The sequence below is a fragment of the Microtus oregoni genome, unplaced genomic scaffold (assembly GCF_018167655.1).
Source record: "Microtus oregoni isolate MIOR12 unplaced genomic scaffold, Mior012 000103F_ref0000194, whole genome shotgun sequence".
In the NCBI taxonomy this organism is placed as follows: Eukaryota; Metazoa; Chordata; class Mammalia; order Rodentia; family Cricetidae; genus Microtus; species Microtus oregoni.
The window spans coordinates 1,753,717-1,766,140 of record NW_024544717.1 but is presented as its reverse complement, the minus strand read 5'-3'; the positions used below and the strand labels follow the sequence as shown (position 1 = coordinate 1,766,140).

The 12,424-nt window shown below is 42.5% G+C and overlaps 1 protein-coding gene across 1 annotated transcript in view; it reads left to right on the top strand.

Moving 5' to 3' along the window:
- Positions 1–12,115, top strand: part of LOC121443230 (constitutive coactivator of PPAR-gamma-like protein 1) — an 86,568-nt gene extending 74,453 nt beyond the window's left edge. The window contains exons 13-18 of the mRNA XM_041644905.1: positions 534–743; positions 2,103–2,286; positions 2,794–2,931; positions 6,144–6,282; positions 6,827–6,923; positions 10,232–12,115. Of these exons, the coding sequence (XP_041500839.1) occupies positions 534–743; positions 2,103–2,286; positions 2,794–2,931; positions 6,144–6,282; positions 6,827–6,923; positions 10,232–10,543 (1,080 nt within the window). The 3' untranslated portion in view covers positions 10,544–12,115. The remainder of the gene's footprint in view (positions 1–533; positions 744–2,102; positions 2,287–2,793; positions 2,932–6,143; positions 6,283–6,826; positions 6,924–10,231) is intronic.
- The last annotated feature ends 309 nt before the right edge of the window (positions 12,116–12,424 follow it).

The following is a 12,424-nucleotide window of genomic DNA, read 5'->3' as shown; positions in this document are numbered from 1 at the left end:
GAAATACCAGTAAAGCACAGTTCAAGTGCGCTGTTTCTCATTTTGCATTCTTTTGTTTATGGACTAAAATGTGCTGACAGTTCAATTAAGTGTCTTTGAAACAACATATAAAGCAACAAACATATAGTGCAAATTTACTTAAAAATGAAATTATGCCAAGTAATTTCTTAATTCAGGTGCTTGAAAAATGTAGGATCTTAAAATGTTTCTTTTGGACACCCTCTATTAGACCATGGCCGGTGTTCAGATGTAGGCTCTGAGCCATGAAGGAGACTGAACCTCATCAGTCCCTTTATCATGTCGACTCTTAGCACCATTTTATCCATGCTGTGTGATAATCTACAGACGCAAACTCAGTGTATTCATAAAAACATGCTCCCTACTATTCTAGTAACAAAAAATGTTTTCTTTGAGTAAGAACGGGTCTGCTGGTACTCTTATGAGGATTGTGCTCTGTTAACTTTGGGAAGTTTTAGTGCAAGGGTGATACTGTACTCCTCCTCCTCCATAAAAATTACTCTTTCAATTTAAAGATTGAAAACCTAGACCCTCGAGGAATTCAGCTGTCAGCTCTCTTCATGAGCGGAGTAGACATGGCATTGTTTGCCAATGACGCGTGTGGGCAGCCCATCCCCTGGGAACACTGTTGTCCTTGGATGTATTTTGATGGGAAGCTCTTCCAGTCCAAACTTCTCAAAGCCAGCCGGGAAAAGACCCCACTCATCGACCTCTGTGATGGTCAGGTATGTTGGGGACAGGGTGGCCATGTTGGACTATAGTGGAATGCAGTGTATAAGCTAAATCTACTATCTTAGCCAGGGTTACTATTGCTGTAATGAAACACCATGACCAAAGCAACTTGGGGTGAAAGGGTTTTTCAGACTTCCACTTTCATGTTACCATTTGTTATTGACGGAAGTCAGGACAGGAACTTAAACAGGGTAGGTAGGAACCTGGAGGCAGGAGCTGATGCAGAGGCCGTGGAGAAGTGCTGCTTACTGGCTTCCTCCCGCTGGCTTGCTTAGTCTACTTTCTTATAAAACCCAGAACCACCAGTGCAGGGATGGCCCCACCCACAATAGACTGGGCCCTCTCCCCCATCAGTTGCTAATTAAGAAAAATGCCTTAGAGGCTTGCCTGCAACCCGGTCTCATGGAGGCATTTTCTTACTTGAGGCTTCCTCCTCTCAGATAGCTTTAGCCTGTGTCATGTTGACATAGAACTATTCAGTACACCTGCCATCTTCTTAACTGAGTATCCTTAATAGATCTTTGATTCTCATTGCTTAAGAGAGTTAGGTCCTAGAAAGCTCCTTGCACACCGAGTCAGCAAGTGTGAACTGCTGCAGCTGGAAGTAAGGGCTAGGTTCCCATGAGGTACTGTTCACATTTTCATTTGCATAGCCTGTACTCTGTGGCTTCTCTTCATAGGTATTTCACTTAATATATGTTTTTTTGATTGTGATTATTATTATCCTATGGCCAATGGGACATGCTTGTGGGACATCAGAGCCTGGTATGCTTTTCTAAGCCCTACAGAACGCTTCAGCACTGTGGGACTATCTCAACCAGTGCAACCATCAAAAGGGGCAAAAATGCAACAACACTAGGCCAGCAGAAAGCTCCATTTTCAGTATGAGCTGCACTAAGTAGCAGTGTTGTCCCATTGGTGCTCAGTTAGGATCAGTTTGTCGTGTCCTACATCTTGTATCTCTAGGTCTTAGAGTGACCAGAGACACACCTGACTGTTGATTTGTTAAGAAGAAGTAAGCATCAGGAGTAGGTGAGAAGCTGGAGAAATGGTTCAGCAGTTAAGAGTATGTATTGTTTTTGCAGAGAACCCAAGTTCAGCTCCCAGCACCCTCATAAGGCAACTCACAACCACTAGCACCAGGGAGGGAGGCTCAGACCACCACTCCACAGGCACTTCACACATAAGCATGTGCCCACATGGAGACAGTTAAATAAATATTAAAAATAAAAAATAATTAGGAGAATGTGCAGGTATGGACTTTGTACCATAGTAGTTCTGTTTTGTTAGTGACTGCTCAGATGTATTAAAATGAGGATGGTGTTTTTACCTGCCTACCCCTTAACTTTCAGACTGAGCAGGCGGCCAAGGTGGAAAAGATGCGCCAGAGCATTCTAGAGGGGCTCAACTTCTCCCGGCAGAACCACCCACTCCCCTTCCCACCACCTCCTGCTCTGCCCTTCTATCCAGCATCTATGTACCCTCGGCACTTTGGGCCAGTCCCACCCTCACAGGGCAGGGGCAGGGGCTTTGCAGGTGAGTCATATTTTGGGAATCTGTTAGGTGGGGGCAGAGTGTGTGGTCCTTCTCGTGGCATTGTAGCTTGCCGTATGGAGACCCTGTAAAAATAGGTTTTAAGGAGTCAGCATTATGGTAGTAATTCTTCCGAGTATGAATGAGAGAGTAAGATCCTGACGGAGATGGGGAGAAAGAAAAAGGGAGTCACCTTGATTTTAGTTATCTTTCATATGTACAGGGAAAGTACATCCCTCTGGGTCAGAGGGAACTCTCTTCTGGAATTACACCTCCAGGGTCTTTAGGAGCCCACAGCCAGTACCCTATTAAATGACTACTGAGGGAGGCTGGCCTGTAGTGCTGGCCTCTGGCTGTGATAGAGTGGAATACTGAAATAGCAAGAGGGCCTGGGAGACCCCCTCCCAGAAGTAGAAAGAGATATGGATTCTCCTGCCTACTTTTATGAATGGGAGGTCCTTTTGAATTCCTTCTCTCATGCTTTTCCTGTTTCTACTCCGGGTCCCACAGGAGTCTGTGGCTTTGGAGGCCACTATGGGGAAACAGTAGCAACAGGCCCTTACCGTGCCTTCCGGGTGGCAGCAGCATCGGGACACTGTGGAGCCTTCTCAGGCAGTGACAGCAGCAGGACTAGCAAGTCCCAGGGCGGTAATTATTACCCACACCCCTCCCAGACTTCCACCTGCCAGCATTTCTTCTGCTCCAGCATTTGGCACCATTCTTCCTTGGCTGTCCTTGGAAGCCATCTCTAATGTAGTGCCTTTTCTCCTGGGTCCCTGACTGACCGTTTGTCTGTGCAGTGGCCCTGTTGTAGCTGTCCTTTCTCTCCTTCCAGGGTAGGCCACTAAGTGTCCACCTAGAAGAGAACTTGTCTGTGTACCAGTATGACCTGGCCAACACCTTGTGCTCATGGGCTGGGCTGCCAGCTTTGCATAGTGGTATATCTCATGCAGCCATTCTTTGGTAAAGGTGCTTGTACTTGTGTAGAAGACGCCAGCGGGTGCAGAATTCCTAGTACACAAAAGCTTCTGTTAGTTTGTTTTATAGAAATGTTTTTAAAGAAAATTTTAATATAAAGTTATTTATTGTAAATTTTGCTTACATCTCTCTTCATTTGTGTTTGTATTATAAAAGGAAAGAGTTTTGGAAATAGTTTATTGTAATTCTGCTGTCACTTGAAGCCACGATGTTGCAGGATCCATCTGATACATAACTAATTACTTTGAGGATAGGCATTCCTTTCGGGATGGTAGTGTTTGCCAGCACAGTCGCTCCAGCACTTAGAGTGGCCAACAAGAGGCATAGTATATGGGAAGATGTGGCTAAGGATTGGTTGTCTGCAGCCCCAGTGGGCCCTGACACTCCTGTTCCTCAGCCTCTCAAGGACTTCTGTGCCTTGTGGCTGCTCCTGTAATTCTTGACCCTGAGGGGTTCCAGCTCCCTCTGGAGCTGGACTCTGATGCTGTCTGTCCTGTGGGTGGGGACAACGAGGGGAGAGGGGTGCTGTCTGGGACAGTGTGGGGAAGAGAAAGTACAAAAAGCTTACCTTGCTTCCTAGCTGTCCTGCTGTTCACACTTGTGCACGCCTGGAGTACAAGTACATGCAAGGTGTTCAAGACAGAAAGTAGATGTAAACTAGCTCAGTAAATTTTCAATCTTGGTAGGGTTGTGGTGATCCCAGCCCTTAGAAGACAGGGGCAGTCCCTAAATGGGACATCTCCATCAAATCCCTCCCCTCAGGGCTCAGGGCACCCTGAGGAAAAGGAGGCAGAAAGAGTGTAAGATCCAGAGGGGATGGAGAACACCAAGAACACAAGGCCCTCTAAATCAGCATGATCAAAGCTCATAGGAACTCAGAGACTGAGGCAGCATGTACAGGATCTGTACAGGTCTGTACCCCTTTGAGTATATATTATGACTTCTGTTTAATTGTTTTTATGGGATTCCTGAATGTGTGAATAAGTGGATCTCTGTTTCTTGTGTCTTCTCTTTAGCTCTTCTCCTTTTGTTTGTTTTGTTTAATTCCAATGTGTCAGTTTTTGTTTTATTTTATTGTATTTTATTATTGTCCCTTAGAAGCCTGTTGTTTTCTAAGAGACAGAAAAGAAGTAGATCCAGATAGGAGGGGAAGTGGGGAGGAACTGGGAGGAGTAGAGGGAGGAGAAATTAATCAGGATATATTATGTGAGGAAAAAAAAATCTATTTTTAATAAAAGAAAAAAAATAAAGTAAAGTAAAAAGAAGATGGGGCAGGAAAATTTCCACAAGTTCAATGCTAGGCTGGTGTTCATGGAAAGTCTTAGATCAGCTAATACTATATGATGAGATTGTGTCTTAGAAAAGTTATTTATCTTAATTACCTGGTAAAATAATATTTTTGACGTAAAATAAGCTATTATTAAAACATATTATCTGGCTGGGTGTGGTGGCACACTCCTTTAATCTTAGCAATCTGGAAGCAGAGGCAGATTTGAACCCAGCCTGGTCTACAGAGCAAGCCCAAGGCCAGCTAAGACCCTGTGTCAAGAAAACAAGAACTGTCTTGTCTGTTTCTTTATACTTTTCTCATGTGGCTACAGGAAACAGAGGCCTCTCCTAAGAGGGTGAAACTTGGTAGGCAGACTTGTTTCCAGTACTTCTTCAACTGTGTAGGTCAGTCATAGGCACGTTTTGACACCAGGATGGCAGGGAACATATGCTTAGAAGTAAGGTGTTCACGCTCATTTGTTTGAACAGTTTTCCTGTACTTAATAGTTTAAGAAATGTCTTAGGTTGGAAAGCTAGAATATTCACATTGTCAGTAATATGAAATGTGTGTAGTCCACCTGTGATTCCACCCGACATACAGAGCTAGAGGGCTAAGAGGTCATGGCAGGCCTGGATTGCACAATCGAGACCCTGTTTCGTGAGGTCTTATATAGTCCAGATGTAGCGTGCTTGCCTAGCCCTGCATGGCCTTGGGTTCAATTCCTTGTACTTTGAGAGTGAGAGAGGAAGGGCTGTTTCTAGACTTACTAATTTCTCTAATGTTTAGATAATGCTGTAGAAATGGGAGTGTTTACCTAGAGGAAAGTGTACTGAGGTTGCACAAGCCCATCTGGTGGTGAAGGCAGGCCAGCTGCATGCAGCTATATTTCACTGTGAATTTCCCTAAATAGGAGTTTCACATTGGCAGTTGGAATCCAGCTCAGTTGCAAATCCATTTGTTTGTTTTATATTTTAAACATCTATTTTGTGTGTATGAACATGCTACAGGGTAATTATGGAGGTCAGAGGGCAGCTTGCAGGAGTTGGTTCTCTCTTTTAAACATGGATCTCAATGATAGATCATCTATCAGACTTGGTGGCAAGCACCATTATTGGGTGGATGAGCCATCACACCAGGCCCTCCCCCCAATTTATACAGGGTCTCCATCTGTATTCCAGTTGGGCCTCAAATCCACAATCCTCCTGCCTCAGTTTCTCAAGTGTTTTAATCACAAATGCTTACACTACCATACCTAGCTCTGTTGTGGGTTCTTAACTATAGCTTGAAATCACATGGTGCAGGGCTGGGCATGTCTATAATCTCAACACTCAGAAGGCAGAGGCAGGTGAGTTTGATACCAGCCTAATCTAATCTGGAGAGTTCCAAGACAGACAGTGTACATAGAGAGACAAAATAATAATAACAACAATAATAAAAAAAATTGCATGGTGTGTACAGAGGGTCTTCTGTAATATAATCTTCACAAAGCAAGGTAAATAGCTTCTTACTAAGTTGGCAACAACCAAGAGTTGCTTTTCTTGCTTTCTCTTTGTTGGTCCTAATGATGCAATTGTAAAGATCTTGTCTTCTCGTGTATTTATTTTTTGTGCAGGAGTTCAACCTATTCCTTCTCAGGGAGGGAAGCTAGAAATAGCTGGTACCGTGGTCGGCCACTGGGCTGGAAGCAGACGGGGTCGTGGGGGCCGAGGGCCCTTCCCTCTGCAGGTGGTGTCTGTAGGAGGACCGAGAGGGTAAGCTCTGGACCTGGATGGTAAAAACAGTCTTTGACTGGTTCCTCCTCCTGAGCAGGAGTTGTTCCATCTCACTCCACCCCCTATTCCCTACTCCTACCCTTCCCCCCACCCTGGCTTTTTTTCTTTTTTTTTGAGACAGTTTCTCTGGGTAGCCTTGGTTGTCTTAGAACTCACTCTGTAGACCAGGCTGACCTCTGCCTCCCAAGTTCTGGGATCAAAGGTGTGTGCCACCACCACCTAGCAAAGGTCTTAGTGTTACATGGAACCCTGTTATATAACATTCTATAATTGTTTAATTGACTATTATCAAATAATTAACCATGCATTATTCAATTAATGAACTGTCTTTTTAAAAGTACTTAAAGTTTTAGTCTTGAATGTGAACCAGAAAAATGATTCCTTGAGTTTGATGTGACCATGCTTAATACTTAATACCCAATACTCGCTGTCTCACTCAGTGTAAGATCTATTTGAGAGTATTTTCAGCATAATCTTTGATATATTTAAGTCTGTTTGGTCTTGTCTTTTTATATTGACACAGGCGTCCAAGGGGAGTTATTTCCACTCCAGTGATTAGAACATTTGGAAGAGGTGGAAGGTACTATGGCAGAGGCTACAAAAGCCAGGGAGCAATTCAGGTAATTCAGCACAGGGTTCCTGTCACTCCTGCATGTCTCCCTAGGCTGAGTTTCTCCTGCTGTGTTGTGACTGTCGGGCAGTTTTTAGTCCTCTGACTTGATACCTGGCCCATAGGTGCTTTCCATGTTTACATAAAACTTCCTGTGAGCCCAAGTCATTTCCTTTCATCCAGGAACTTCATCTGTGTAATACCTTTGGTGTTGGACCTCTTGTTTAGACCAAATGAGGACCCAGGCGCTCCCCTGGCTATCTATCTTCTTAGTTTGCAACTTCTTAAATGGAAAATGAATTAAAAAAAAAAAAAGTCAGGGTCTCACTGTGTAACCCTGGCTGACCTGGAACTTGTTGTGTAGACCAGGCTGGCCTCAAACTCAGAGATCTACCTGCCTCTGACTTCTGAGTATTGCTGCAATTAAAGGCATGCACCACTATCCAATTGAAATGAGATTTGAGACTATAGACCTGATACCAAGTTATTCAGTCTACAGGTTAAACATGTACATATGATATATGGGATGATGGTTTATGTGTGTGTATTAAGACTTGCTTATTTTTCAGTGGGGTCATGATGGTGCATGCCTTTAATCCCAGCACAGATACAAACAGATCTCAAGTATGAGGCTAGTGTGGTCCACAAAACAAGTTCTAGAACCTTGTCTCAAAACTAACAAACAAACAAAAAGACTTGCTTATTTTATTTTGTGTGTGTGTGGATGTTTTGCCTTCATGTATGTCTGGGCACCATGAGCCTCAGAATAAGATGTTGGAGTCCCTGGGATTAGAGTTAGAGAAATTCCATGCAGGTGCTGGGAACCCAGCCCAGGTCCTCTTAAAACTCTTAAAACCACTGCTTTTAACCTTCTGCCCCACTTTTTTTTTTTTTAATTTTTAAGGTAAGATTCTCATGTATACCTGTTGTAGCTATGCTTTTTTTGATCTCTGTCTCACATATCCTTTTCCCTGATTGAACTTCCTGTATCCTTTCTTTTTTTTTTCTTGAGACAGGGTTTCCTGTAGCCTTCTTATGGATACCTGTACCTTGTGCATGCCATGTAGAGACAGTGTGCTTTTACTTCCTGTTCCAGTAAAATACTTATTGAGTTCAAACACCAAGTATTTACTAATACTCTATTTCTAGTGTCTAAATGTACTCTTACCCATCTTGGAGAATCTTGCTTCAGGAGGAGGTGATTAAATAATTCATCCCATAGTTAGTCAGTGCTTTGTCACACATTCACGGCACAGCTGGGGGCGGAGGGCATGTCTGTGTGCCCCTGCGTTCTTACACCACCTCTTTTAAAAGTACCTGTTTCCCTGGCCCCCGGGGAGCCATGATTTTGCCTCATTTGTCTTGATTCTATAAATACCTTTTTGTCCCATGTCCCCTTTAGGCTCCAGGTCTGTTCTGGTCTCTGAGGCCCTTTCCTTGGTGGGTTCTTAAAGAATTGCCCCTCAGGAAGGGCTGAAGGAAACTGTTCGATGTGAAGGTGTTTTCCTAATCAGGACACTGGCTTGCAGACTTTCCACCATTTTCTTGATTCCTTTATTTTCTTCAGCTCACCCAATGTTATTCATATTGAACTTACCTGTGTGCTAGACCTATGTTCCCCTATTGGTTTTGGTTTCCCATGAAGCCTTGCTGCCTTTCCTAAAGCCCCTGGCACTAACTGACCACACACTCAGAACAGTGAGCTTAGACCTTGCTCTTCAGGAGCTTGTCTCCAGTGGGCTGGCAGTGCTGCTTGGCTCTGGCTCAGTTCCTTTTCTTTGCCGCTTCTTTCTTTTTTAAAAGATTTATTTATTTATTTATTTATTTATTTATTTATTTATTTATTTATTATGTGCACAGTGTTCTGTCCACATGTATGCCTACAGGGCAGAAGAGGGCATCAGTCTCATTACAGATGGCTGTGAACTACCATCTGGTTGCTGGGAATTGAACTCAGGACCTCTGGAAGAGCAGCCAATGCTCTTAACCTCTGAGCCATCTTTCCAGCCTGTCTTTGTTGTTTTCGTCTTCAGTGTTCCAGTGGCCTTCTTGCTGGCTCTTCTATGCCTACCTTTGATTTTTGGAGGCTCTTCATTGCTTGTCTCCTCTCTTCTTTTTTGGTTTATAACTCAGGTTACAATTTACCTTTATGGTTTTTTTTTTGTTTTCCTTGTTTGGTTGTTGTTACTCTTCTGAGACACTCTCTCTACCATAGCCCTGGATGATCTGGAACTTGCTATGTAGGCCGGGTTGATCTCAAATTCATAGAGATTCCCTGCTACTGTCTCCTGGGTACTAGGATTAAAGTTATGGATCATTGTGCCATATGGAACACTATGCCACACCTTATGTATTCATTCATTCGTTCATTCATTCTTGTGTGTGTATAACGTATGCTTTATGCATTCATGAATCACAATGGTCACGTAGCAGTAAAAGCTCAACTTTGTGGCATTAATTTTTTATTTATTTATTTATTTATTTTTGAGGCAGCTTGAGTATTCAGCCCCACCATCCTTCTTGCTCCCAAAGAACCGTATTGACAGTCACTCCCCACCCTGTGACCTTTCCTTCAGCTTCCATTTGCCATTCAGTCTCATTTGTGTTAAGGGACGTTTATAATCCTGATTGTCATAACTTGTTGACTTAGAAACTTGATTTCTAAGGGGAGAAAGAAGGCTCACAGCAGAAAACTGCCAGGCCACAGTCTCTGTCACAATCAGGGTGAAGGCATCACCATCTCAGAGAGCCTTATGTTGGGAAATGTGTCAGACTCAAGGTCCATTGTTTTCAAGGGAAATTATTTGTCAACCTGCTTAGAGAAGGAGGTGCACTCCAGAAGAGGTCATTCCCAATCCTTGTGCTGTTGTTCATATAGCCTTGCTTCGTGTTGAGGGTGCCTGGCAGTGTTCTTGTTTACTCTGTAAAGATGGGGCATGTGCATTCTGAGACCTATGCATTTTGGAAAGTATGAGGACAGCCTCCATTTCAAAGAAGACTCACTAAAAGGTGCTTATAACTTTAAATAATTAGGTACTATGTAAAATTGTTAGAGCACTCCAAGTGGGACTTTATCATTTTAAAACAAACATTACCAGCAGAGATGTTGAGGCAAGCAAGGGGCTACAGAAGGAATTAGCCAAGATGGTTGAAGGCTGAGCAGAACAGAGGCAGAGGGCCTAGCCTCTCATATTTTCCTTTTTGAGTTCTCTGGCTGAGGCATTATGGCCAAGCCATGTCCCTGCCCGTCCATGTTGTCCCCAGTCTAGCCCTGCCTCTTCCATACCTAAAGCTCTTATCACCTCTCCTTCTCAACAGGGCCGGCCTCCTTATGCTGCTTCAGCAGAAGAAGTGGCCAAAGAACTGAAGTCGAAATCTGGGGAATCCAAGTCCTCTGCTGTGTCCTCAGAAGGATCCCTGGCTGAAAACGGAGTGATGGCCGAGGAGAAGCCAGTGCCCCAACTTAATGGGAGCACAGGCGACACCAGGGCCCCCAGCCACTCTGAAAGTGCCTTGAACAATGACTCTAAAACGTGCAATACAAATCCTCACTTAAATGCACTAAGTACAGACAGCGCCTGCCGCAGGGAGGCTGCTCTGGAGGCAGCTGTCTTAAATAAAGAAGAGTAAACTTATTTTTTATAGAGGGTGAAGGATGCTGGAAGGGTAAGGATTTAGGAATACCTGGAGAGAAAGAGAGCCTGCAGTTATGTACATTTTGTCCTTTCCGTAAGAGAAAAATGAGGACTTTGGAAATTCAGATCCCTCTTTGATATCAGAGATTTAAAACAACACATTTTTTTAGTTTTAACCAGTTGTAGTCAAAATGCTACAATAAAACAAAAAAGGAGAAAGAAAATGAAGAGCATTTGACTCCCGCACTTAAAATGAAGTACACAAAGTTTTAACTGGTTATGACAAAAGCCTAGAGTTGTGTTTCTTGAACTATAAAGAAAACAAATTTTGGCAGTCTTTAAGTATATATAGCTTAAAATATAATTTTTAGCATTTGGCACCATATGTATGCCATTATATTTGATTTTTGCATTACTGTTTCACAATGAAGCTTTGTTTTAAGGCTTTGATTTTTATGATTATGAAAAAAATAAGGCACAACCACAGTTTTTCTTTCTTACTTAAATTTCATCACTGTTGATGTGGTTCTTTTGTGTTAAAAAAAAGTGCAACTATCAAAACTAAAAAAATTACAGAGTAAACTGCTGTTGTGCTGATTTTGAATACACAATACATCATACGTACTTTACAAGCAAGTTCAATGGAGATGAAGTTGAAATCATAGAAGATGCAAATGACCTTTCAAAATCAACACAATATGTTCTGAAACTTCGTGACTAATACACCATGCATCTGTGATCAATGAGCTATGTGGTTTTGATCGGATGTAGACCATTAGTGCTACTACTTGAGCTAAACTTCTGCATGGTCCATAATTTTTAAAGTGTGTAGTTACTATTATGCATGTTATTGTCCTTTCTTCCATTCTTACCAGTATGTGCCCATTTGCAAAACAAAAACGCTAATAATCAGTAATAGTCCTATAAAAGATGTTAACTCTGTTTAGTCATTGACTGATCTTGCTCTAACCTTAAAATTTTGTGATTATTGACCTCTGTTGCATTTATTCTAAACCCCCCAAATTATCTAGCCGTTTGGAATATCGACATTACCCTGGTGTACTCACTGCTGTGCGCATTACTGTTCTCTGTTGCTGTTTTATGCCTTCATATTAGCAAATATGAAATTCTGTGAAGAAAAACCCCCTTTGATCTTAAAAAACAAAACACCCCTCCCCTTCTGTAGCAGGAAACAGATTGCTTGTTCTTGAGAAGTTTCCCATCAGGAATTTAGTAGAAGCAGGTATACTTCTATCATTTTGATGTTTTGTTACTGTTTCCAAACAATGTACTTTGAATCAGAATCACTTCTTATGTTTCATATACTTCCGATGCTCTTCATCACATTAGTGATCAGAAATGAGGTGTAACTCCCCAGCCCCTGCCCGCAAGAGCTAAGTAGGATCTTACTGTAAGTTGAAGGGAGTTCCGCCCTAACTCATGGATTGTGAAGAATGAACTGCTGTTGGGTCTGATTGACTGTCGATGGATTGTGGTGTGGTGTATCCGGAGGCTATTGAATGCAACTTACAATGCTTAATAAAAATCTTTATTCTTTTAGTATAAAGTATGGTGTGGCTTTTAAATTCACTGGCGAAAGCATAAATTTAACAGAGGTTTAATTCAAATTGCAGTAGCTCATGAAGAGCTCGGTCAGATAACAAAAAGTTCAGAAATACCATGCCCTGTCAGAGTAATTCTAGAGGGACATAAGAAGGGATTAATACGAAGATTATTCTGAGCACAATGTTTTGAGCGCTATTAAAGACAATCTCCGACCAATAAGGCTAAGTCAAAAGTGAGTTTTATAAAGGCCTAAGAGGGTAAGATCTGGACTAAATCTTTCTTAAAGTTGGAGTTACAAGTGTGGCTGCTT